Source organism: Pipistrellus kuhlii, unplaced genomic scaffold (assembly GCF_014108245.1).
Source record: "Pipistrellus kuhlii isolate mPipKuh1 unplaced genomic scaffold, mPipKuh1.p scaffold_m20_p_72, whole genome shotgun sequence".
In the NCBI taxonomy this organism is placed as follows: Eukaryota; Metazoa; Chordata; class Mammalia; order Chiroptera; family Vespertilionidae; genus Pipistrellus; species Pipistrellus kuhlii.
This window is the reverse complement of record NW_023425576.1, coordinates 336,762-361,984: the sequence shown is the minus strand read 5'-3', so window position 1 is coordinate 361,984 and position 25,223 is coordinate 336,762. Positions and strand designations below refer to the sequence as shown.

At 45.7% G+C, this 25,223-nt stretch overlaps 1 protein-coding gene across 5 annotated transcripts in view; it reads left to right on the top strand.

Moving 5' to 3' along the window:
• RGS7 (regulator of G protein signaling 7) overlaps positions 1-25,223 on the top strand; it is a 70,194-nt gene that overhangs the window by 24,580 nt on the left and 20,391 nt on the right. For 3 of the 5 annotated variants that reach the window (XM_045576018.1, XM_036422772.2, XM_036422770.2), the window contains exons 3-5: positions 12,102-12,198; positions 22,498-22,548; positions 23,408-23,514. In XM_045576018.1, the coding sequence (XP_045431974.1) occupies positions 12,102-12,198; positions 22,498-22,548; positions 23,408-23,514 (255 nt within the window). Of the gene's footprint in view, positions 1-12,101; positions 12,199-22,497; positions 22,549-23,407; positions 23,515-25,223 lie in introns of those variants that run through there. The other 2 variants (XM_036422773.2, XM_045576019.1) reach the window with 1 other exon arrangement.

Below are 25,223 nucleotides of genomic sequence, written 5' to 3'. Positions count from 1 at the left end.
GACTCTCACACCAGCCCCGCACCGCGTCTGCCGGCAGCAGGTGGGCACAGATGGAGCGCCCCGAGGGCCAGATTGTGCGTCAGGGAGGGGAGGCGGTGTGCAAAGTGCCCCCTGCGCCTCCTCTCAGAGCTCTCCTCGCCTCACCTCCTCCTCCTTATGCTGACTCACATCCCAGCAGCCCATCCCTCAGGAGCGGGGGCCAGCCAGGCCTCAGGGGGCCACACACAGGGACCTGCAGCAGGAGCGGAGGGGCAATTGCGTGCCCGTTCCATGTTCCATGTTGGCTATCTCTTCCCTGTTTTTAATTTTATTATTATTATTATTTTATAAATCTTTATTGTTAGGATTATTACAATTGTTCCTCTTTTTCCCCCCCCCCATAGCGCCCCTCCACCCGGTTCCCACCCCACCCCATGCCCTTACCCGCCACCCCCCCACTGACTTCGTCCATAGATGTAAGATTTTTATCCAATCCCTTCCCGCACCCCCAAACTTCTTCCCCCCAAGAATTGTCAGTCCACTCCCTTTCCATGCCCCTAATTCTATTACATTCACCAGTTTATTCTGTTCCTCAGATTTTTTTTTTTATCCACTTGATTTTTAGATTCACTTGTTGGCAGATATGTATTTGTTGTCGCTTTGTTGTTCATACTTTTTACCTTTAGCTTTTTTTTCTTCTTCCTCCTCCTCTTAAAAGAATACCCTTCAGCATTTCGTGTAATACTGGTTTGGCGGCGATGAGCTCCCTTAGCTGTTTCTTGTCTGGGAAGCTCTTTGTGTGACCTTCAATTCTGAATGAGAACTTTGCTGGGTAGAGTAATCTTGGTACAAGAGCTTTTCAAAAATATATATATTTCATAAATATATTTTTTATTTATATTTCTGATATAAATGAAAATACATCTATATTTACGCAGCCAATGGATCTACTGTCCAGACTCATGGACCCCTTTCAGAGCAGAGGAGCAGAATTATTCTGGCCTCCTGCTTTCTTCCACTTTGTAATTGAATCTGTCCTTCCCCACAGCCTGCCCCATTATTTTGCATTTCACTGCTGTTCACACCCATCTCCAAAGATGGATGGGACAGAGAACATTGTTGTCACCTTAAGATGGCTTCTATCTGGAAGAGGTGATACACATAAAAAACACTCAATTGAAACCAAACACTGCTTTGCCCTGGCTGGCGTTGCTCAGTGGGTAGAGCGTTGACCTGCAGACTAAAGGGTCCCAGGTTCCATTCCAGTCAAGGGCATGCACCTTGGTTGCAGGCACATCCCCAGTAGGAGGTGTGCAGGAGGCGGCTGATCGGTGTTTCTCTTTCATCGATGTTTCTGACTCTCTATCCCTCTCCCTTCCTCTCTGTAAAAAAAATCAATAAAATACATTAAAAATAAAATAAAATAAGAAACCAAACACTCCTTAAGGAAGTGAGGCGGCTTACCAACTCAACGTCATGTCGTCCGTGGTTTCACTGAGCCTGTCCTCCGCCGTTTGCTGGTAGCGCTGCTTTTACTACTTAGAGCTTTTAGAGTTGCTGAAAAATGGACCTTTGGGGGCACAAAATCATTCCTGCATTGCAGCTTTGCACTTTACTCGTCTTCCCCCTTCTCATGAACAGACCTGGACAGTCGCAAGCTTCCCGCGTGATTTGCAGAAGTAATTACTGCTCCGGCGTCGCCAAGCAGAATGCAAGATTCATTCCGGGACCGTTATTTTTATTTCATTTCTGCGTGTCTGAATGATGGCAGTTCTTAAAAAATGGAAACGAACAATGGCAGTTCTTAAAAAATGGAATCAAACCATTAAAAGCATCCAGGACCGAATGCGGAGCTTTCTTTTCCGTTCTGTTGTCATCCTCGTTGTTAATGACTTAACACGGGCCATTACCTCTCAAATGAATCCCTGGAAACGGAAAGGAACATCTGGCGAAGTGCATTTATTTTGGACTTTTTTTTTTTAATATATAAAAATGATTAGCAAGTGGGTACTTGCTGCGCCAGAAAAATTTTAACCTCCTTACATTTTTTGTTTCCTTTTTGAAGCCAGCCGAGCCGCACTCATTTCTAAGTGGGAGTTGAGTAGCGCCATCCACAACGACCCTGACAATCTGGAGGGCCACCGTGGCTGAGCAACTTTCGGACGGTATTCCTGTCCTAGATTCGCAGGAGTGGATCCGTGAGGATACACATCGAAACTCTAAAACGTCTTAAGCCACTGGGTTCCATCATTAATTTGCTCTGCGGATCATAGAGGCAGTCTTAATATTCAAAGAGCCCAGCCAGCGTGGCTCAGTGGTGGAGTGTTGACCTATGAGCCAGGAGGTCAAGGTTCGATTCCCGGTCAAAGGCACATGCTTGGGTTGTGGGCTCCATCCCCAGTGTGGGGCGTGCAAGAGGCAGCTGATCCATGACTTTCTCTCATCATGGATGTTTCTCTCTCTCCTCCTCTCCCTGAAATCAATAAAGAATATATATGCTATATATATTTAAAGCCTAATATGCTAAGTGCCTGGTCGTCCAGTCGGCTGTTCAACCAATCAAAGCGTAATATGCTATAATAATAATATGCTAAGGCTGTTCAACCGCTCGCTCTGATGTGCACTGACCACCAGGGGGCAGATGTTCTGACTGGAAGTTAAGCTTGCTGCTGGGGTCTGGCTGATCGGGACTGAGGAGATGAGCGGGACATGCCCTGAAGCCCTCCTCCATTCGCTCCGTGGCTGGCCAATCTCCTGCGTCCCTCCCCGGCCCCAGGGCTGGTGAGCGCAGTGGTGTTGAGTCTCCCCCCTCCACTGCGGTCAGACATCCCCCCAGGGGTCCTGGACTGTGAGAGGGTGCAGACTGGGCTGAGGGAACCCCCCCCCCCGTGCATGAATTTTGTGCACCAATCCTCTAGTACAGTGTTTCCCAGAGTGCGGTACGCGTACCCCCAGGTGTGCGGGAAGAGTTTGGTGGGGGTACGCGTTGCACCAGAGTTTGGTGGGGATATGCACTGCACCGTGCTTAGCTGCGCCTCATTCTACCTTCTCATGAGGACGAGGGGTACTCAGCGTTATGAAAACTATAGAAGGGGTACGCATATGCCAAAAGTCCGGGAAACACTGCTCTAGTAGATATATAAAAAAGATGAACAGCTCTGGGAAAACGTTGGTAGACTTCTCTCTGCCCTTTGGCTGGCGCCTCCCCTCCCCTCCCCCCATGGGATGTAGCATTCCTGCTCCCACACACTTTGGGGCAGTGCCAGGCATGCTTACAAGGACGAGCCCCACCCCAGACCCGCCGGTTTCTGGGTGGAGCCCAGAACTGTGTGTTTCATAAGCTCCGGGTCTCTGGTGCACATTCGGGTCTGAGAACACGGCTCCGTGGGGGGCTGATTGTCTCTGCTCCATCTCTTCGCCGGTGATTGGGCTGTGCAGCTCCCAGCAGGGGCAGCTCCATTCTGGCTGATTGGGCCTAAAGAGATTTCTTCCGTGCAGCTGCTAGGAACCCTGTTTTTTGTGTTAGTTTTTTTAATTTTTATTTTATTTAAAGAAGCAAAGATGAAATATGGACCCATCTCCCCCACTTTAAAAAAAAATATATTTTTTATTGATTTTTTACAGAGAGGAAGGGAGCTGCCTCCTGCACACCTCCCACTAGGGATGTGCTCACAACCAAGGTGCATGCCCTTGACCGGAATCGAACCTGGGACCCTTCAGTCTGCAGGCCGATGCTCTATCCACTGAGCCACACCGGTTTCGACACTGTGGGTGTTCTTTGAGTAGGGATAGAGGGTCAAAACACTTCCGTTTTGCGAAAAGATTTTTTGAGAAGTTAGCACTCCCCACAGCGCGAATTGGCTTTGACACAGTAGCTGCTATTCTGTTAATATGTCTGGGCGGGAACATGAATATAATAATTATTGATTGGCGTACCTATTGTTTCTTGGGCCTTCTTTCTGGGTCCCATGAAAGCAGAGCCACACAGGAGGAAAACGTGAACTGTAACCAAGGCTGAAAAATTATAAAAAGCGACACCACTCCTTTCTATAAAACTCCCTATGCACTCCTCCAGGAGCTGGGCGTTGGGTCCCCTCTATAGAATACTGCTTTGGATTGAAATGTATGCATTTATGTGCCTGTCCCTCTGAGAGCATAAGATCCTAAGGTCAAAATTACCTTGTAATTTATCTTCTCTGCTATACCTGTTCTAATACGGAATCATGTCATCTAGAAGGCATTCAGAAAAGGAAGGAAAGGAGAGATGAAGGAAGGAAGGAAAGAAGGGAGGGAGGGAGGAAGGAAGGATGAAGCATGGAAGGAAGAGGGAGGGAAGAAAGGAAAGAAGGAAGGAAGGGAGAGAGGGAGGGAGGGAAGGAAGGAATAATAGGAGGGTAATATTGCACTTAATCATATCTTAGGATCCTGCAGTGTTTGTTTCTGTAGTTGGACAATGCTGTCACCCCGACAAAAATCAGCTAAATAAAGAATGTGCAATGCGGAGAGAAGAAATAATTATAGCTCACACGTATACGGCGTTCCTCTGTTCCAGGCGCGCTCCCGAGCTCCATAGTGGGCGTACAGGGGGGCGGGGGTAGGAAGGTGTAAACCCATTTAATCCTCAAATAGCGCTGGGGGGCGGATGCTATTATTGATGGTTTCCAGTTTCCAGATGCTGAGGTGTTGGCTAGCTCTCACGAGCTCAGAAACTAGGCTAGCAGAGCTGCGATTTTTACCCATAAAGCCTTGCTCTAGAGCCTCTTTCCACTGATGGAGGCCATCTTTTTTTTTAATGTCCTCAGGGGTTCATGGGCATTCATGAGAGTAGCCCTCCTGGGTGCCAAGACGCCTCTGCGATGGCACAAAAGTAAGGGTTATTTTTCATTCATTCATTCAACAATCACTTATCAGGCATCTCATGTATGCTAGACCCTAGGCATTTGAGTGGCAGAGTGCAGTCTGCCTGCTCAATAAGAGACGTAAGTGCCAACTAAAGATCATAGATTCGTTCCATTTTTAAAAATGATTTTTTTTTTTTTTATTGACTTCAGAGAGGAAGAGAGAGGGAGACTGAGATAGAAACATCAACAATGAGCCCCACACTGGGGATCGAGCCTGCAACCTGGGCATTGTCCTGACCGGGAATTGAACCATGACGTCTTGGTTCATAGGTTGACGTTCAGCCATTGAGCCATGCTGTCCTGGGCTATTCTGTTCATTAAAAAAAAAAAAAATTTATTCACTCAACTTGCCAACAAGAGGAATGAAGTGCCAAGTGGTTGGATTACTTTCGTGTGAACCTACGAAACAGCTTCCTTGAAGGTGGCAGCTGTATTTGCGTACCACAGAATTTGCCAAACACCATGCCATGAGTGATGGTTAAAAAGTAACAGGAAGTCCTGGAACAGAACCCTATAATTACCCTTGGAAAAATAATTAGCAGTTACAACGCAGGGGAACTGGCACCGAACCTTGCTTTGCTACACCTCAACATTGCAGGTTGATCACGACGAGAAATGCATAGTAGCATAGTCTTCTAGAAGCTTCCAAAAGACGTTTTTCACCCCAGATTTCTATGCCGGAAAGTCAAACCATAGTTTGTCACACGTCATGGATGGCTGCACCAAATGACAGGGTTTATTTTCGGACAGATTTTCAAATGATAGGGTTGTTGTTATTTTTAATAAAAATATGGTGGGTTAATTTGCATACTCCTGATTGGATGGTGGGCGTCGCACAGGTATGGTCAGTTTGCATATTTCTCTTGTATTGGTGAAGACCAGAGGGTCTCTAGACGCCGCCGGCTACCTGCTGGGGCCTTCCTTCGTTCCGTGCCGCCCCCCTGGTGGTCAGCACACGTCATAGCGAGCGACTGAACTCCAGGTTGGTTGAACTCCCGCGGGGACACTCTGCATATTAGGCTTTTATATATATAGATAATGGAATAGGATGGGAAATGCCTGACTTCATTACCCATAGTATGGATGAGTGTTGTTTTATCAAACCTTTGCTTCCATTACACCTTCCTAATGTAGGCATGTGCTTATATTTGTCCTGGGGCCTAATGAAAAATGTTTATCTCGCTGTTGCTGTGAAAAGCAGGAGAGAATCTTCTATCGCTCTCCCAAGCCGTAAAAGGTTGTCTTAGCCCAGCCTCTGCCTGGATCGGACCTCACGTTCTCTTGATTCTTCCCGGCACTGGCTACCATTCCCAGGACACTCCCTGAGTTCTTATCCACAGCCCTTTTCACCTCTGTGGGCCTCTCTGTAATAACCTTAGATGAACCAGATCGCAGCTTCTCCTCTCCCCGTGGCGGCTTCGCCTCCGTGACCCGTTTCCACTGGAGCCTGCACAGAATGCCCTCGAACGTGACCTCATAGATGACCACTCCGCGGACTACCTGTTCTGGCCCAGCTCCTCCAGAGCATCCCCACGGCTGTGCTTCCGCTGGCAACCCCCCTCTCAGCTCCTCCGATTTGTAATCGATGTTCAAAGCACAACCCGAAGGATCCCTTCCTGGGAAGTCATTCCTCACCCCTCTTTTCCTGTCACAAACCACGGACCGCAGTAGGCATTTAGCATTTTGACATGCGGAGTCACAATAAATATCAACTACACTGATGAGAATCGCTTCACATTTGTTTCAACAGCTGCCATACGGATCGGAAGGCGTGGGCCCCGTACAGTTGCAAAAAAAAAAATTCCAGAAATCCTAGTAGCAATTCCCAGCAAATGCATGAGGGCAGCCAGAACGCGGCGTGAGAGCTTTTAAAGTCCTGGTTGAGCGCCGACCTATGAACCAGGAAGTCACGGTTCCATTCCCGGTCAAGGGCGCAGGCCCAGAGGGCAGGCTCCATCCCCAGTGTGGGGCGTGCAGGAGGCAGCCGATCCATGATTCTCTCTCATCCTGGATGTTTCTCTCTCTTTTTCTCTCCCTCTCTGGAATCAATAAAAATATACTTAAAAAAATAAAAAATAAAGTCGTGGTTGAAATGCAAAGGATTGTTCTCATGGCGTGCCATCAAATGGAAAATTTTCGGCGTGGCCTAGTTCTTTTCCCCTGAGAGAACATTGCATTCCGGGGACACTTGCATTTTATTCGCAGGGGGAAAAGGATGTTGCTTTGACTTAGCAGGATGTTTCTTTGAAATGTCGTTCTCTGTTGCCATGCTCTGAAACGTGCCTGAACAGGGGGTTTGCTTCTTAACACCTGTGTCCACTTGAGTCTGTGGACACGATTTTCCGGTCCTTGGTCCTGTCACCTGTAAAAGGGAGCTGCTGTGAACTCCAGTTTCCGTGTCACAAGGTGGTTCAGAGCAAACTAAAGGATGCTTCGAAAAGCAGAATGTAAATTTCACTTAGCAGTCTGTGAACCAACCATTCTTTTTGTAAAATATATTTTAATGATTTTTTTAACAGAGAGGAAGGGAGAGGGATAGAGCGTTAGAAACATCGATGAGAGAGAAATATGGACCAGCTGCCTCCTGTGCACCTCCTACTGGGGATGTGCCTGCAACCGAGGTGCCTGCCCTTGTCGGGAGCGATCAGCAGGAAGGTGGCGATTTCGCACATCCCTTCCATCTGTAGAGGGCGAGTCAGAACTAAGCCACGTTGAATTTCCCTTTCTTTGCCGCCTGCTGTTCCGAGGGGTGGAAAGATCAATAAACCTGTTCAGAGGCAAAGGCAGGGGGCAAGGGGACTGCCTCTCCTCTCGCCTTTCTGAAATGCACTCATCGATCTTGGGGGCAAATTCTAGGAAATTGAAATTTAAAAGTTAATCTTTGAAATGAGGAAACCAGAGAATGTCTCGCCGAGAAAAAGGTCAGGTTCCACGGCAACAGGAACCAATTTAGAACTTGGGAAACCAGCCCTAAATGGTTTGGCTCAGTGGGAAGAGCATCGGCCTGCGGACTGAAGGGTCCCAGGTTCGATTCCGGTCAAGGGCACGTACCTTGGTTGCGGGCACATCCCCAGCAGGGGGTTTGCAGGAGCCAGCTGATCGACGATTCTCTCTCGTCGCTGTTTTTAACTCTTTATCCCTCCCCCTTCCTCTCTGTAAAAATAAAAAAATATTTTTTAAAAATAGAACTTGGAAAGCATGAAACGCTATGCGGATAGCATTTGTGTTGGTTTTTAGTGTGTGCATCCGAGACAGATAAGCCCTCACCATTGGCATGATTATGCTTGCGCCCTCCTAAAGTGCCTCAGCCTTACCTTCCCATCATAATCCCCTCTGTAAACATTTCCAGTGAGGGTCGGACATGGCATTAATTCGTAGGCTAAGCAGGCTGGCTGAACAGCGGATAAACGCTAATGGAGGTGGTGACCGAAGGTCAGACTTTGGACGACTCCTATGAAACAAAACTAAAATCACCTCTCATAATCCTTTAAAAAAAAGTTTAAATTCTTTATTGTTTAAAGTATTACATAGTCTCCTTTCCCCACCCCATGGACCTCTCCCCAACCGCCCCCACCCCCCATCACGTGCTCTTTCCTCTTCTGCATGAGCACAAGGCCTTTGGTTGATCTCTTCCCCTCCCTCCCCTCTCGCACCCCCCCCCTCCGCCTTCCCTCATAGGTTGAGCAGTCTGTTCAATGCCTCTATGACTCTGGTTCTATTTTTATTCATCAGTTTATGTTGTTCATTATTATTTTTAATAATAATTATTATTTTTAAACATATATATTTTATTGATTTTTTTTAGAGAGAAAGGGAGAGGAATAGAGAGTTAGAAACATCAATGAGAGTGAAATATCCATCAGCTGCCTCCCGCACACCCCCCATTAGGGATATGCCTGCAACCAAGGTACTTGTTCTTGACCAGAATCGAACCTGGGACCTTTCAATCTGCAGGCTAACGCTCTATCCACTGAGCCAAACCAGTCTCGGCTGTTGTTCATTATTCTTAAGAACATTAGGGACCTAGCGGTGGATTTTTCTTTCATCAGTGCGTGGGAGTTCCCTGTCTGGGGTTCCCTCTTCATCATTAGCTACCCCCCTCAGAGGCGCAGCCGTGTAGCAGGCTCTCTCTTTGATTTGGCTGAGTGTGCGGGTGGAGGCTCTTGAACCTGAGCCGTGTTTGAAAGACATCACAAGCGCTGACGTGACATCTAAGCGATGAGAACGGAAAGGCTAATGATGAATTCCTGGGGAGAGGCGCAGTGGGTGGGAGCCCAGCAGCATCTTTCATCTTAAGAGCTTACACATGACCGTGAACTTGAGAGCTTACACGTGACCGTGAACTTGAGTGTCAGGCACGTCCACCAGCAGAAAGTCAGCCTCGTAAGCAGCCACTGATATATCCTCAGGGACTGAAGGAAACAGTTCCTCTGAGAAGCAAGCGGAGGAATCTCTGCGTTAAGTGAAGAAAACCATCAGAATGTTCTAGCTTATGGCACGTCCAGCTCTCCTGTTCTACAGTTTTTGACTCAGCCTATTTTTTCACCAAATGTTCAGTTTAAAAAATATATATTTTTTATTGCTTTTTTTTTTTTTTTTTTTTTTTTTTTACAGAGAGGAAGACAGAGGGATAGAGAGCTAGAAACATCGATGAGAGAGAAACATCGATCAGCTGTCTCCTGCACACCCCCCACTGGGGATGTGCCCACAATCAAGGTGCATGCCCTTGACTGGAATTGAACCTGGGACCCTTCAGTCCGCAGGCTGATGCACTACCCACTGAGCCAAATCGGTTAGGTTAGATTTTTTTAAAGTATTTCCCACATCTGAAGACAAAATCCTAATTTAATTTGAATTTTTGCTTTGGATCGCTCAGAAAAACAAAACGTGTGCCATTCATTAAAATTTCATGACTCTTCCTTTATTTCTGAGCCTCCCTGCAGGCCAGCACTTCCCATCGTAGCAATACACAAATGGGCAAGGGGAGGCTTCTCTCCTCAGGAAGTTCAAGTCCAAGGGAAGACAGTTTAAGAGGCACCGTAACTGCCGTGTGAAGAGTCTCGTAATAGAGGCACAAAGCATTTAAAACAAATTGAGCTGTAGATATTCTCAAAATCACTTTGCAAGAGGCCATTGTTTTTGCTCTCCGCGGAAAAGAGCTCATTAGTTTGCACCGATACAGGATTGCTTTTGCAAAGAGGATTTCATCTCCATTCAATTCAATATTTGGATCCGCTAATGAACTTCAAGAGGCACATTCATCAAGCGGATCGGAGAGCAGAAACATGTTCATTTTGTCAAACATGGATGCAGTCTCATTTCCCCTTCTAAATGCTACTTTTCCCCCCACCATTTTCATAGTTCTTACTTAGATGCAAGAATCATTCTTCCCGACGTTTCTTCGAATCAAGCCCCCTATCTTCAGAGGCCAGCACACGATCGGTCTTCTACAAGAAATCTAAGCTTGTCCATCTTCGTCTGCTCTGTGGCTGGCAATTTATTACATCAGTAAATGCTTGGCATTCGACCGCAGCTGTCTTTGCCAACTGAGTTATAATGGAAAGCGTCTATGGCATTCTAGTGCCGTGATGAGGGAAGACACATGATGATGATGATGATGATGATGATGATGATGATAGAATTCTGGCAAATATTTACTGAGCATTGTTCCATTAATGATCACCTGTAACAAGATGCACACTATTATTATTATTATCTCTATACTAGAGGCCCGGTGCACGACATTCGTGCACTGAGGGGGGTGGTCCCTCAGCCCGGCGTCTGGCTGAGTGGTGCTCCCCCTGTAGGAGTGCACTGACCTCCAGGGGGCAGCTCCTGTGTTGAGCTTCCACCCCCTGATGGTCAGGGAGTGTCATAGCGGCCGATCACTCTGCTCTTTGGTCGATTTGCATATTAGGGTTTTATTCTATAGGATTACAGGTGGGACAAAAATGGAATCTTAGAGGAACAGAGTAACGGGTCCATTTCACTCTGCTGTTGGCACTGATGTTACAGGGCAAGGACAGTTCTAAACAGAGAGATTAGAAAAAGGCCCTGTTCAATCTCATTTACTCGTCTCTCCGACTCTGGTCGGGAACCTGCCCTTTTGAGTGATGAGCACTCTGTAGTTCTGAACACGGATGATTATTTCCGGACCTCACTAATAGTGCCGCTAGAAGATAGAAGAAATCATATGGATCACCTGCCTCTTCTGTGAAGGGTAAAGAAAATGAGACTCAGAGAAAGTCACCAAGGCATGCCCTTAGTCTGCTGCTCACGGTCACGTGTTCTGTTATCTTGGGCTGGAGTTCTCTCTCCCTCTGTCAGAAACAGGCTTATAAAATACAGGCTGATCCTTTACAACCTCAGTGGCATCTAGGTCTTAGATAGATAGATAGATAGATAGATAGATAGATAGATAGATAGATGATAGATATAGATAGATGATAGATAGCTAGATAGATTATAGATAGATCTATTGCTCATATCTAGGTAATGGGTAATATACATCTTCTTTTGAGATACTGGAGTCTTTGGGACTTAAATTGCCCCCCCCAAATTTTATCATTTACTAGAGTTACTTCTTATAACCCCTCATCCCTGTTGCTGCCTACCTTGTTCTGTTAGTTGGTCTGTGTTTAACGCTCTCTAACTGGCTCTTGCTCATAGTGAGAAAGCAGGTAACCAAGTGAGTGATAGAAAAATGGTCTGATGAATGCGTAAGGGAATGTCAGTGAGTGCAGGGGATGTGTTTTTATACTCGGCCCATGTGGCAGGCCTGAGCTTTTAGGAACTGGATTTTCTCGTCTGTCTTTGCCAAAGAGGAAGCCCAAACGGTGGCTCTTAGGGCTTCTGTTTTCTCCCTCGGTGAGCTCAGCAGAGCTGATACTATTAACGAAGGGTGCATGTTGCCATGTCTGTGATTTCTGACAGCTACAGAAATAAGCACTTTCATCGCAACCTTTCCGAGCAGAGCATGCAAACACGAGGAGAGAGGCAGAATCCACAGCTCCTCTTGGTAGGTTGATGGAACCTCCAACGGCCGCTCTCCCTGCTGTTTTCTCCATCCTTCGTGACCAAACTTAAAAATATTCATGTTTCCGAGTCTAGCATGACGGATGTACCAAATGGTCATGAAAACTGTTTTTTGTTGTTTTTCTTTGTTTTCTTTTTTTTTGAATTCAGCTTCTGAAAGGTTCTAATCATGTTGTCGTTGTTTAGATGGAAGACGTCATAGCCCGCATGCAAGACGAGAAAAACGGGATTCCCATTCGAACGGTCAAAAGCTTCCTTTCCAAGATCCCCAGCGTCTTCTCTGGTAAGTGTGCATCCGTGCAGCTCTGGGTAGCTCCGTGTTGCCCGGATCTTTTGCTTTGCAAAACAATTCTAAGGTCTCCAGGCAGAAATGACGCTTAGACTATGTTGTTTGTATGCCATCCCAAATAAAATTCTAGAATGCAAAAGGGAAATGGATGAGCAGCACATAGGGGAGAAAGCGCCTTGACTATACTGGCTGTTCTTCAGGATCGTTTCTGAAACAAATTCAGGAACAAAATGAGAAACATTAACCAGATAAACAAGAGACATGAACATTTGCCAAAAAGAAAGAAAAACCTTCTTTTGGCCGAAACCGGTGTGGCTCAGTGGATAGAGCATCAGCCTGTGGACCAAAAGGTCCCAGGTTCGATTCTGGTCATTGGCATGTGCCTTGGCTGCGGACACATCCCCAGTGGGGAGTGTGCAAGAGGCAGCTGATGAATGATTTTCTCTCATCCATGTTTCTAACTCTTCCTCTCTGTAAAAATCAATAAAATATATTTAAAAAACAAACAAACAAAAAAAAAACACCCAAAAAACAGTCAGTTTGGGTTTTTATGGTCATTTGTGTCACCTCTTGGCCAAAAGGACAGGGTAAGTGGCATAGAGTCACCGCACAGTCAACCCAGCTGGGAACTGAGCAGCTGAGCCATCCCCTGATCAACTAGATATTTGGTTTGTCTCTGCCGTGACGGATTCTTCACCTTCTTCACCCCTCTCCGTGGTCATCCTCTCCTTCCTGGTGGAGTAGCCACACGGATGATTAGACACAGCCGAGGACTCTCAGGCACCGCCCTGGGCAGTGATGTTTCTCACGCTAACTGCTGCTGAGCCATGAGGAGTCGAGACATGATTTACTTTCCAACGTGGCTGGATCCCAGGATCTGATCAAGAGGAAGAGCCAGCTCGTCCTCATTTTAGGGCCCCCGCAAGCTAGCAGAAAGGGCAGCGTTTCAGGGGTTTTATTTTTAGCGTTAGCTTTCCTTATAGCCGAGCGGCCTGGGCCCAGACACTGTTGTCTTTTTTTCCTCTTTTTTAAATATATTTTATCGATACTTTACAGAGAGGAAGGGAGAGGAATAGAGAGTTAGAAACATCGATCAGCTGCCACCTGCACACCCCCTACTAGGATGTGCCTACAGCCCAGGTCCATGCCCTAGACCGGAATCGAACCTGGGACTCTTCAGTCCGCAGGCCAACGCTCTATCCACTTAGGGCCAGACACTGTTTTCTCTTTCATGGGTGGCGGTCTGCTTCGTGCAGTGCTTGCTAAGCATCTAAATTTGCTATTGATTTATTTTTTGGGTTTTTTTGGGTTTTTTTTATTTCAGAGAGGAAGAGAGAAGGACAGACAGATAGAAACATCAATGATGAGAGAGAATCACTGATGTCCTTCTCCCCCTCCCAGTATCTCCACTCCTTCTCCCCAAACATTGTAATTACCCCATTACATGATTTTCAAAGAGGGTAGTATAACTGATCACCACAGAACGTATATCCCCAATTAGCCATTCTCCCCCGCCCCTGTCCCCCCTCTTTCATTTATTCTCTGGTTCAGATTTCTAGGAACTCTAGGGTCATTTGCATAACTGCTCAGCCGGTTTCCGTGGCAACATTTGAATGCTCTGCATAAATGTAAGATTTTTGTCCTAACTCCCCTTTTGTCACATTTTGTCACCAAGAAACAATCTAGGTAGTTGTTCTTCAGTTTCTTCTTTGAGACATTTTCTTTTTTTTTTATTTTATTTTTTATTTATTTTTTTTTTTAATTTATTTTTTTTACATATTTTAATGATTTTTTTTTGCCCCCCTCCCTCCCTCCCCCATAGCCCCTCCCTCCCCATAGTTTTATGTCCATTGGTTGTACTTATATGCATGTATACAAGTCCTTCGGTTGATCTATTATCTCCCCCAGATCCTCCTCCCCTCCCCGCTGTAATTTGACAATCTGCTTGTTGCTTTACTGTCTCTATATCTATCTTTTGGTTCATCAGTTTATAATGCTCTTTATTATCCACAAATGAGTGAGGTCATGTGGTGTTTCTCTTTCATTGATTGGCTTATTTCACTCAGCATGATGTTCTCCAATTCCATCCAGGTTGCTGCAAATGATGAGAATTCCTTCTTCTTTATGGCAGCATAGTATTCCATTGTGTAGATGTACCATAGTTTTTTGATCCAATCATCTGCTGACGGGCACCTAGGCTGTTTCCAAATTCTGGCTATTGTAGATTGTGCTGCTATGAACATAGGGGTGCATATATCCTTTCTGATTGGTGTTTCTAGTTTCTTGGGATATATTCCTAGGAGTGGGATTACTGGGTCAAATGGGAGTTCCATTTTCAGTTTTTTGAGGAAACTCCACACTGTTCTCCACAGTGGTTGCACCAGTCTGCATTCCCACCAGCAGTGCACGAGGGTTCCTTTTTCTCCGCAACCTCGCCAACACTTGTCGTTTGTCGATTTGTTGATGTTGGCCATTCTGACAGGTGTGAGATGGTACCGCATTGTTGTTTTGATTTGCATCTCTCGTATAATTAGTGACTTTGAGCATGTTTTCATGTGCCTTTTGGCCTTCCTTCTGTCTTCTTTTGAAAATATTCTATTTAGGTCCCTTGCCCATTTCTTAATTGGATCATTCATCTTCCTTTTATTTAGTTGTATCAGCTGTCTGTAGATGTTAGAGATTAAACCTTTATCAGTGGTGTTATTTGCAAATATGTTCTCTTCTTTGAGACATTTTCTATGGGAATCGTGCACAAGATGGTTGGTTGGTTGGTTGGTTTGTTTCTGAGCCAATCCCATTTCGCTCCTGTAAAGACTACAGAGAAAGGAGTAGAGTTGATTTAAGATGCTCGGCCCAGCCCAGCTTGTGTGGCTCAGTGGTTGAGCATCAGCCTATGAACCAGGAGGTCACAGTTGGATTCCCAGTCAGGGCACAGGCCTGGATTGTTGGCTTGATCCCCAGTAGGGGGCGTACAGGAGGCAGCTGATCAATGATTCTCATCATTGATGTTTCTCTCTCTTTCTCTCTCTCTGTCTCTTTTTCTCTCCCCTCCCTTTCTCTCTACAATCAATATATATATATATATATATATATATATATATATATATATATATATATATATATATATTTTTTTTTTTTTTTTTTAAATAAAAGATTAATGAATTATAGGTAGGACATTTTTGGTTCTTAAAGCTTTTTGATACCAGACCTATGTTCCTCTTAGCCTAAGCCTTCGAGAATCCGAAAGAAAAGTAAAAATAGAACTGACGTTTTCTTTAAAAACATAAAGAACCACTCTTTAGATGAGAGCAAGGAGGTTTCCTTTAATATTTGACTTTTCTCTCCTGTGGATGCACACCTCTTATTGAAGTCATTCCCGGCTGAAAGCATTTCCGATCAAATGCCAGAAAGCTAAAAATAAGCATTCTGCCCCGTCTCAGGCGGTGATGGGATAGTTCTCTGAACCTTTCTGATCAGGTGGGCTGTTAGCAAGAGGTGATGCTAATAGCTGTTGGGTGCAAACGCAGTGGGAGATCATTAAATAACTTGAGGCACTGTGCACAAAATTTGTGCACAGGTAGGGTCTAGGCCTGGCTGGCGATCAGGGCCGATGTGCGGGGCACCCTGTAGGCAGGTTAGCTTACTGCTAGGGTCCGACAGATCAGGACTGAGCGAGATGGGCCGGCCGGACACCCTCTGGAGCCCTTCCTCCATCCCTCCCTGGCCGGCCAACCTCCGTGTTCCTCTCTCGCCCCAATTGTGCACCAGTAGGGTCCCTCGGCCTGGCCTGTGCCCTCTGGCAATCCTTGACCCCTTGGGGATGGCAGAGAGCCGGTTTTGGCCCGATCCTGCAGGCCAGGCCAAGGGACCCCCACTGGTGCACGAATTCATGCACAGGGCCTCTCATCTATTAATATTAAGCTCAAGAAAAACGGGAGGTTAAAAGAAGGAAACAGGATGGGCGTCCCTCACCTCCTCCGTGAGCATTGCTCCATGCTCTCTGATTCATTTTCGATCAGCAACATAGATGGTTACGAATGCACCCATCCTGGCGCTGGTTGTGATTCTATTGCCCCGTGTTCGGTCTATTGCACATTCCTCTCCCGGCTTTCTTACATCTGCATGTGGCCTCCACAGATTCTACCTGAATAAAAAAACAAACAAAAAACCAGAACTCATGTAGCCACGCCAGGCATGATGTCACTCGTGCATGCTAATTAGTAAACGACTCGTGTTCTGTTATGTAACCAGCATACTTTTACAGCAGGAAGTAGAGTGTTCCTTGGTGTTTTTAAAAACTATGTATTGTGCCGAAACCGGTTTGGCTCAGTGGATAGAGCGTCAGTCTGCAGACTGAAAGGTCCCAGGTTCGATTCCGGTCAAGGGCATGTACCTTGGTTGCGGGTACATCCCCGGTAGGGGGTGTGCAAGAAGCAGCTGATCGGTGGCTCTCTCTCTTCGATGTTTCTAACTTTCTATCCCTCTCCCTTCCTCTCTGTAAAAATCAATAACATATATTTTTAAAAAGTATGTATTGTGTGTTGTTGATGTTGTGTATTGAGGGGAGCTAGGCCACTGTCCTCCAACTCTGTCCCCCAAAGGACCTTGGGAGCTGTAATTTAGCGGCTCGGGGACGATGGCTTTCTGTCACAGCCTGTTCCTTCGCCGTCTCCAAGCCGTTTGCTTTCTTCAGTGCCTGGGACCTGAAGAGAGATTTTTTTTTTTTTTTTACTGCCCATCCCTGCCCATCGTGAGCCTGGGTCGTTCCTCTGGCAACAGTCACATGACTTCAGCGAAGATCGGAAGATGCTTTTGAAACGCACACAATGGGTTGACATGGTCAAGTCCCTTTTTTGGGGAAATGTAAGCGTGGGAATCGCGATTGTTTTTCTCAAGCTGGGCCGGCCAGGCCAAGAGAAGAATAGGTTGGAGGCACTGAGATTGTAATCCGAGGGTGACATGGCCTGGTGTTTGCCTCGACATCTCTGTGTCATTTATGGTCCTCGGTCTTCTCGCTCCGTGAAAAGTGTGATGGTGCGTGTATCCTTATCAGCCAACGTCAGGTGCAGGGGCCAAGCTTTAGGAGTCTCTAAGTTAACAATTCCCAGGACAAATTTGATAAGGTGATTCTTAAAAAAAAAAAAAAAAAAAAAAACAACAAAAAAAACACACACATATTTCTTTATTGATTTCAGAGAGGAAGGAAGAAGGAGAGAGATAGAAACATCAATGATGAGAGAGAATCATTGATCCACTGCCTCCTGCACACCCCCTACTGGGGATTGAGCCCACAACCCAGGCATATGCCCTGATTAGGAATCGAACCCGGGACCCTTCAGTCTGCAGGCTGATGCTCTATCCACTGAGCCAAGCCAGCTATGGCTAAGATGATTCTTCATGAGAGAATTCTTTGGTCAAATAATTGTGGGATATCTATACTAATAAAAGGGTAATAGGCTAATTAGACCAGGTCGACCAGTCCTCTTTTTTTTACAAAAGCCAAGGCAGAGGCCAACAGGGGAGAGCGGTTAGGGCTATAAGGCCAGCAGGGGAGGGTGGTTAGGGGCAATCAGGTCATCAGGGGAGGGTGGTTAGGGGCCTAACAGGCAGGCAGGCAAGTGAGCGGTTAGGAGTCAGCGGTTCCAGATTGTGTGAGGGGTCCCAGATTGGAGAGGGTGCAGGCCAGGCTGTGGGACACCCCACACACACCCCGTGCAAGAATTTCATGCACTGGGCCTCGAGAAATGTATAATGTGTCTTCATTTTTGGAATTCACCCAAAAATTGCATTAGTATTTTTAAGGTTCTGAGAAGTTCTGTAGTAAGAAAACATATGTGTATGTATATATATATATATATATATATATATATATATAGTAAGAAAATATATATATGTAGTAAGAAAAAAAATATATATAGAGAGAGAGAGAGAGCATTGACTTGCTAGTCCACTCATTTATGCATTCCTTGATTGATTCCTGTAAGTGCCTGCAACACTCCAACTAACTGAGCTTCCTGGCCAGAGTGAGTATCCTTTTTCTGCCTTTTAAGAATATTTCTTAGCCCAGCACTTCTGAGCATATCTAACAATAAAATCCCCATCCCTTTTTTTTTTTTAATTTTAATTTTTTTTTGCAGGCAACCTCAATTGCAGCAGCTTAGAATGCGCCTCGGAGATGTGTGCTCTAGATTAAGAATTCCCAGCGGTTTGGATGTTATGAACAAGTAAAATTAAATAATAGATTAGGGGCCTGTCGTCCAGCCGCTATCCCTATCTTGCCAAATAAAGGCATTAAAAAAAGAAAACAAATCCTGTAATCTGATATTACTGTAATTTATTAAAAGGAAGGACATTTTATTACCGAAAATAATTTAGGAGACGCAATACAAAATAAAAACTTAAAAAAAAAAAAGTAGATATATTTAGCTTCCTAAAAAAATGTCAGTATATAATTTTTCTCTTTTCTTGCTCCATGTTGAACTGATGAGAATTTCGCCAGGAACATGTAACGCGAGCCATTGTTGTTGTTTTTTGTTTTTTAAAAAAATACATTTTATTGCCAAAACCGGTGTGGCTCAGTGGATAAAGCGTCAACCTACGGACTGAAAGGTCCAGGGTTCGATTCCGGTCAAGGGCATGTACCTTGGTTGCAGGCACATCCCCAATAGGAAGTGTGCAAGAGGCGGCTGATCGATGTTTCTCTCTCATCGATGTTTCTAACTCTATCTCTCTCCCTTCCTCTCTGTAAAAAAATCAATAAAATCTATTTAAAAGAATACATTTTATTGATTTTTTTTTTTACAGAGAGGAAGGGAGAGGGATAGAGAGCTAGAAACATGGATGAGAGAGAAACATTGATCAGCTGCCTCCTACACACAACCCCCGCCCCACTAGGGATGTGCCTGCAACCAAGGTGCATGCCCTTGACCGGAATCAAACCCGGGACCTTTCAATCTGCAGGCCGACGCTCTATCCACTGAGCCACACCGGCCAGGGTGAGCCAAGTGGTTTTAAACCCGCCCCAGGCCAGTAGCAGACCCCGGCATTACACCTATGGTTTTCTCCTCGGGTCACAGCCACCCCCTCTCCAAAGGTGAGACCCCCCCCCCCCCCCCCCCGACAGGGAAGGAGGGGAGGCCCAGGCAGTGTTATTTCGGCAGCAGCTGTTTCTGGAAGCCACTCTGTCCCCTTGGGGAGGGTGGGGACTGTCAGCACAAGCGCATGATCCCCTCCAGGGGGAATTATTCAATCGAGCGGTAAATAGATGGGCGCGCCGGGAAACCTGGTGGTGAGTCAGACCCCGGGGTGCGCAGTAATTGAATAATCACAGGGCTGGTTCTCCTGCAGATGCTTCAGTACGAACTTTCTCGTTTGGCATACACACACACACACACACACACACACACGCACACCGTGGCCCTGGCCAGCCTGCTCTGGGGTCACCGCAGCCTCGGGCAGGTTGTGCGAACTTATGGCCAAGGTGTTTGGCCAGCAAAATGGCCTTAAAGCACCATCCAAACCCCATTAGACCCCCCCCCCTTTTTTTTTAGAAAAAGAAATAAGCTAGCTTAGGGGTTTCTAGGTAAAAGGAATGAAAATAATGAGGTGGGTTTTTGAAACTTGTTTTTTTTTTTTAATATACTTTATTGATTTTTATATACAGAGAGGAAGGGAGAGGAATAGAGAGCTAGAAACATCGATGAGAGAGAAACATCGACCAGCTGCCTCCTGCGCACTTCCTACTGGGGATGTGCCCGCAACCAAGGTCCATGCCCTTGACCGGCATCGAACCTGGGACCCTTCATTCTGCAGGCCGATGATCTATCCACTACCTTGATTGTGAGCACATCTCCAGTAGGAGGTGTGCAGGAGGCAGCTGATTGATGTTTTTCTTGTTTCCTCTCTCTTTCTCTCTGAAATCCATTTAAAAAAAAAATGTCAAAGAAGCATATTAAAAAAAAAAAAAAGATAAAGCTTTCTGTGCTATGAAAGGCCATGTCAAGAGAAGGAGAAGACAAGCCACAGACTGGGAGAACACATTTGCCAAAGACACGTCGGATCAAGGACTGTGACCCAAAACAGACAAATTCTTAAAACTCAACAAGAAGAAAACAGACAACCTGATGAAAAAGGAGCCAAGGACCGCACCCCACTCAGCGCCAAGGGAGTCGGACAGATGGCCAAGAGGCATCAGAGAAGATGCTCCCCACCACCTCCAGACAACACCCAATGCCAGTGAGGGTGCGACGCTGGCAGGGATGCCACATGGCCCAGCCGCCGTGGAAAGCTGTTCGGTGGCTTCTCGCACAACTCCACCGACTCTGGCCCTGTCACCCAGGCGTCATGCTCCTTGGCGTCTGCCCAGAGCAGCTCAAAGCAGTCCGCGTGGAATCTGTGCGTGAACGGGGATGGCAGCTTGATTCGGAATTGCCAAACTGGGAAGCCACCGAGATGTCCTTCGGCTGAGTCAGCCTGGGCTGAGTCACCAGCAGCGGGGTGGCTTATAGACAACTGGAGAGGATGTGTCACCGCTCTGGAGGCTGGGGGGCTGGAAGCCAGGTGCCCCCTGGGTGCTGGGAGGGACCCCCTGCCAGGCTGCCGACTGCTTGTCGGTGTCCTCACATGGACTGGGAGGCCTGGGGAGTTCTCGGACTTCTGCTTCCATTTCCTTTTCGCCCTTAGCTTCATTTATATAGATAGATTCATTTATCTATATTAGATCTATAGATATAGAGATGCAGATATGTATCTACAGATAGATGGATAGATAGATAGATATCAGAGAGGAAGAGAGAGGGAGAAAGATAGAAGCATCCGTGATGAGAGAGAATCATGGATCGGCTGCCTCCTGCACGCCCCCCGCTGGGGATGGAACCCGCAACCCGGGCCTGTGCCCCGACCGGGCATTGAACCCTGACCTCCTGGTTCAAAGGTCAACGCTCTTCCATTGAGCCACGCCAGCTGGGCTCCTTCCCCCTTAACTTTTCTTGAGTTCTGGCTATGACCAGGACGTGAATATCTAAAACTAGGCCAGGAAGGAAAGGTTCCCATGTCTTGAATTATGTAATTCCCAATTAGGCTTCTTTGTACTTTTTTTTTTTTTTTTTTTATGCTCAGCAAAAAAAATGAAAACTTTCAAAACACTTTCTCTAGAGGCATTTTTAAACCCCCTTTCTCACTGTGACTAAAAAAGGGGTCTGTTGGGAACGGTTGGCTTTCGTCAAAAGCATGGATGTCTTCCGGCGGCTGCTCCTGGGGGCCCCCCGAATAGATGTGCCAAGGAGGAAACGGAATGGGGTGCCTGGAGAACCGTAAGGTTGGGGGACCGAGAAGTCTGCCTGCATCCGGGTCACTTCAGGCATATCGGACCACTCGGCTCCCCTTCTCTTAGGCTCTAAGGCCGCGCACAGCACTCGGCAGTCAATCCCCTGGCTCTGAGGAAAGGAAGGAAGTGGAGTGTTTTTTTTTTTTCTTTTCTTTCCTTCCTTTCCTCAGAGCTTCCTTGAGGAGCTAAGTAAACCCATCTTCTCAAAATGCACTCAGCCCTGGGCGTGTGCAGTTCCGGTCAAGGGCACAGGCCCGGGTTGCGGGCTCCATCCCCAGTAGGACGCATGCAGGAGGCAGCTGATCAGTGATTCTCTCTCATCATGGATGTTTCTACCTCCCCTTCTCCTTTCCTTTCTGAAATAATAAAATTATATTTAAAAAATAAAAATAAGACTATTAATAAAATCATCCAAATTCTTGCCGAGACCGGTGTGGCTCAGGGGTAGAGCGTCGGTCTGCGGACTGGAAGGTTCCGGGTTGGATTCCGGTCAAGGGCATGTGCCTTGGTTGCGGGCACATCCCCAGTAGGGGCTGTGCAAGAGGCGGCTGATGGATGATTCTCTCTCATCGATGTTTCTGGCTCTATCCTTCTCCCTTCCTCTCTGTAGAAAATCAATAAAATATATTAAATAATAATAATAATAATCCAGATTCTTTAGCCTAGAATTTAAGACCAGCTGGTTGCAGTATGGGCACGTACCAGTTCCATGTTCCTGTGATTCGCCCAGTGTGCAGAGTGTGCAGTGGATGGCTTTTATCGATGGTTCTTCACCTTTGAACTCTGACACATGCCCCTCCAGCAGCTACATCTCTGTCTGGTTCACAGATCAAAATGTACCTCACAGCTAACATTTCCTGCAGCTTCTTCGTCATCTCTCCTGTGTACTAGTACGAGTGCCAGAAGTTAAGGATTCTTAATATATAGAGACTGATGTTCACCTATATTTGTGTTTTTCTTTCTTCTAGGGTCAGACATTGTTCAGTGGTTAATAAAGAACCTGATGATAGAAGATCCAGGTAAATAAACCATTTTCCCACTCATTAAACTCTTCTCATGCTTTAAAAAAATACGTTTCTAACCTGACAAGCAAGCAAACCTGAAAGATTTATCATTACATTCACTAGGATGGTAGCCTTGATGCAAATGTGATGGTAGTCAACCTATAGTCATCTAAAATTTAGTTAGTCTATGTTTACCATTTTTTTTAAACATGTTTGATACTCCATTTTATAAAACTTGGTTTGGGCGGGCTGGCGATGGTTAGCAGGGAGGGACTGTGTGCATGTTCACCAGCTAGTGAACATGGAATTTGCGTCACATGATCAGGAGGTCATGACATTCCTCTTCGTAAGACTCATAAAAGTGAATCTCACTCATTTTAATTTGCTGTCACTCCATTGTGGCATGAGGTCTGAGCACGTGGTTACCTTTCGTCATGCCCCATGATCCTCTTTTTAAAAAAATATATATTTTATTGATTTTTTTACAGAGAGGAAGAGAGAGGATTGAGAGCTAGAAACATCGATGAGAGAGAAACATCCACCAGCTGCCTCCTGCACACACACACCCCCCCCCCCACCAGGGACGTGCCCGCAACCAGGGTACATGCCCTTGACCGGAATCAAACCTGGGACCCTTCAGTTCGCAGGCCGATGCTCTACCCACTGAGCTAAACCGGGTTTGGCCCACATGATCCTCTTTAATGCTCTTATTTAAACCGAGAATCCATTCTCTGTGGCGGGCACTGTGTCTAGGCTGCAGCAATAACCTGGTTTCCAGGGTCCGGGGACACATTCCTATGTGTGTGAGGAATTCTTCCTGACATCCCGTAATTTTAAAAAGGTCTCCGTGCGTTTTTGTGTTTTCGTGAAACAGTGGAGGCCCTCCATTTGGGGACGCTGATGGCTGCCCATGGCTACTTCTTCCCAATCTCAGATCATGTCCTCACCCTCAAGGATGACGGCACCTTTTACCGGTTTCAGGTAAGTTTAGTGAAAATTTTCTTTAGCAGTGAGACAGGCATCTTATTTTGACAGAATATTTGAAAATTGTAAGTCATTTGACTTAGGCTCGTTAGTAACAATCTGTTAAATTTAAGACATAAGACTATGAAACAAAGAGAGATGGCTTATGCTTAGTGTAGATGGTTTGTGAAAGCTAAATTCTCTGATGACTAAAGTTATCTCTCTATAGAAAAGCCTAAGCAGCCGAACGACCGAATAACCAGTCGCTATGATGTGCACTGACCACCAGGGGGCAGATGCTCAATCCAGGAGCTGCCCCCTGGTGGTCAGTGTGCTCCTACAGCCAACATCCCCCTGCTGGCCAACCTCCCGTGGTCCTTCCCCCTGGCCTGCCAGCCCCGATCAGCCCCAATCACCGGCCAGGCCAAGGAATCCCACCTGTGCACAAATTTGTGCACCAAATCCTTTAGTATTACATATAAAATGGTAACAATTTTAATTGTCACCCACATTAGAAATAGGACCTAAATATTTGTAAATCTAATAATCATCGAATCTTAAAACCAAGATTTTGAAAAATCAGAAAGGACAGAAGAGCCAGGAAAAGCTGAATCTCTACTATAATATCTGCCAAGATATTGGTCAGTCCAGGTGTTCACTGCCATGTTGGGGGATTGGCTCCAGGAAGCAGAAGGCTCTATATGACATTGAACTGAAACTCAGCTCCGTGAAAGGATTTTAAAGACTACAAATTAACATGGGAAACTTGTCATCTCATGTTTGCAGTTGTTCCGCTGAACAAATTGAGATTCTAACCATCACTCATCTCAAGACAAACGCTTCAGGGCATGAGTTTGAGGGAAACAGAACCCTTCATTTCACTGGCATGCAACAATATGTAAATCTGTCTCAATTTTCAGTACATTTTTTAATCATGTCCTTTTGTATTAATGTAAACTTGTAGTTGTCCAATTTCCATCTCATCGCTAATTGGAATTGACATCTGACATCATTTTCCTGGCCTCTTGTATGACTGTCACTGCATTAACAATGTGCCAGCGATGATTAAGAAATGGCTGGACAGTTTTGGATTGCTTTTTATCATAGCTAAAGAAGCCAGCACTCACACATTAAAAGGTCCTAATGTCTATGCAGACTGTAAAAGCATATTTTTAAAATTCTAGCAAGCGACAAGGATTTTAAATTGCCTTTTACTATAAATAAAAAATTTTTTTTCTAGGAAAATTCTTACAGTATTAGTGAAGAATGCTGCTTTAATGACATTTCCACATAATAGTAGAGAATACAGTTTCGTTCTTTTATTTTTTACATCCAGGAAATTCTTACTCAATGATAAAAGAAGAAAGAAAAATGGTAAGAATGCAGCAAGAAGACCTTGTGGTTTGAAAGAAATGAAAGGATATATCTGAACAACCTAGCTAGAATAAGTACTTTAAAAGTTGAATAGCTATTGTGTGCGTACACACATACACACACACACACCTCCCAAAACAAAGAGACAATCCGAAGGGAATAATGAAAGCAAAATTTTCATTACTTCCCTCCTGGGGATGCCTCTTCTAGAAGGTAGAATTATCAGATAGGCAATCAGAGATGACACACATGTGCTGGTTACACATGGGTAGTTATTATAATCCTACATCAGAAAAATCTAATGTGCTTAAGTGTTCAATCATTCGACCAGTTGCTATGACATGCACTGACCA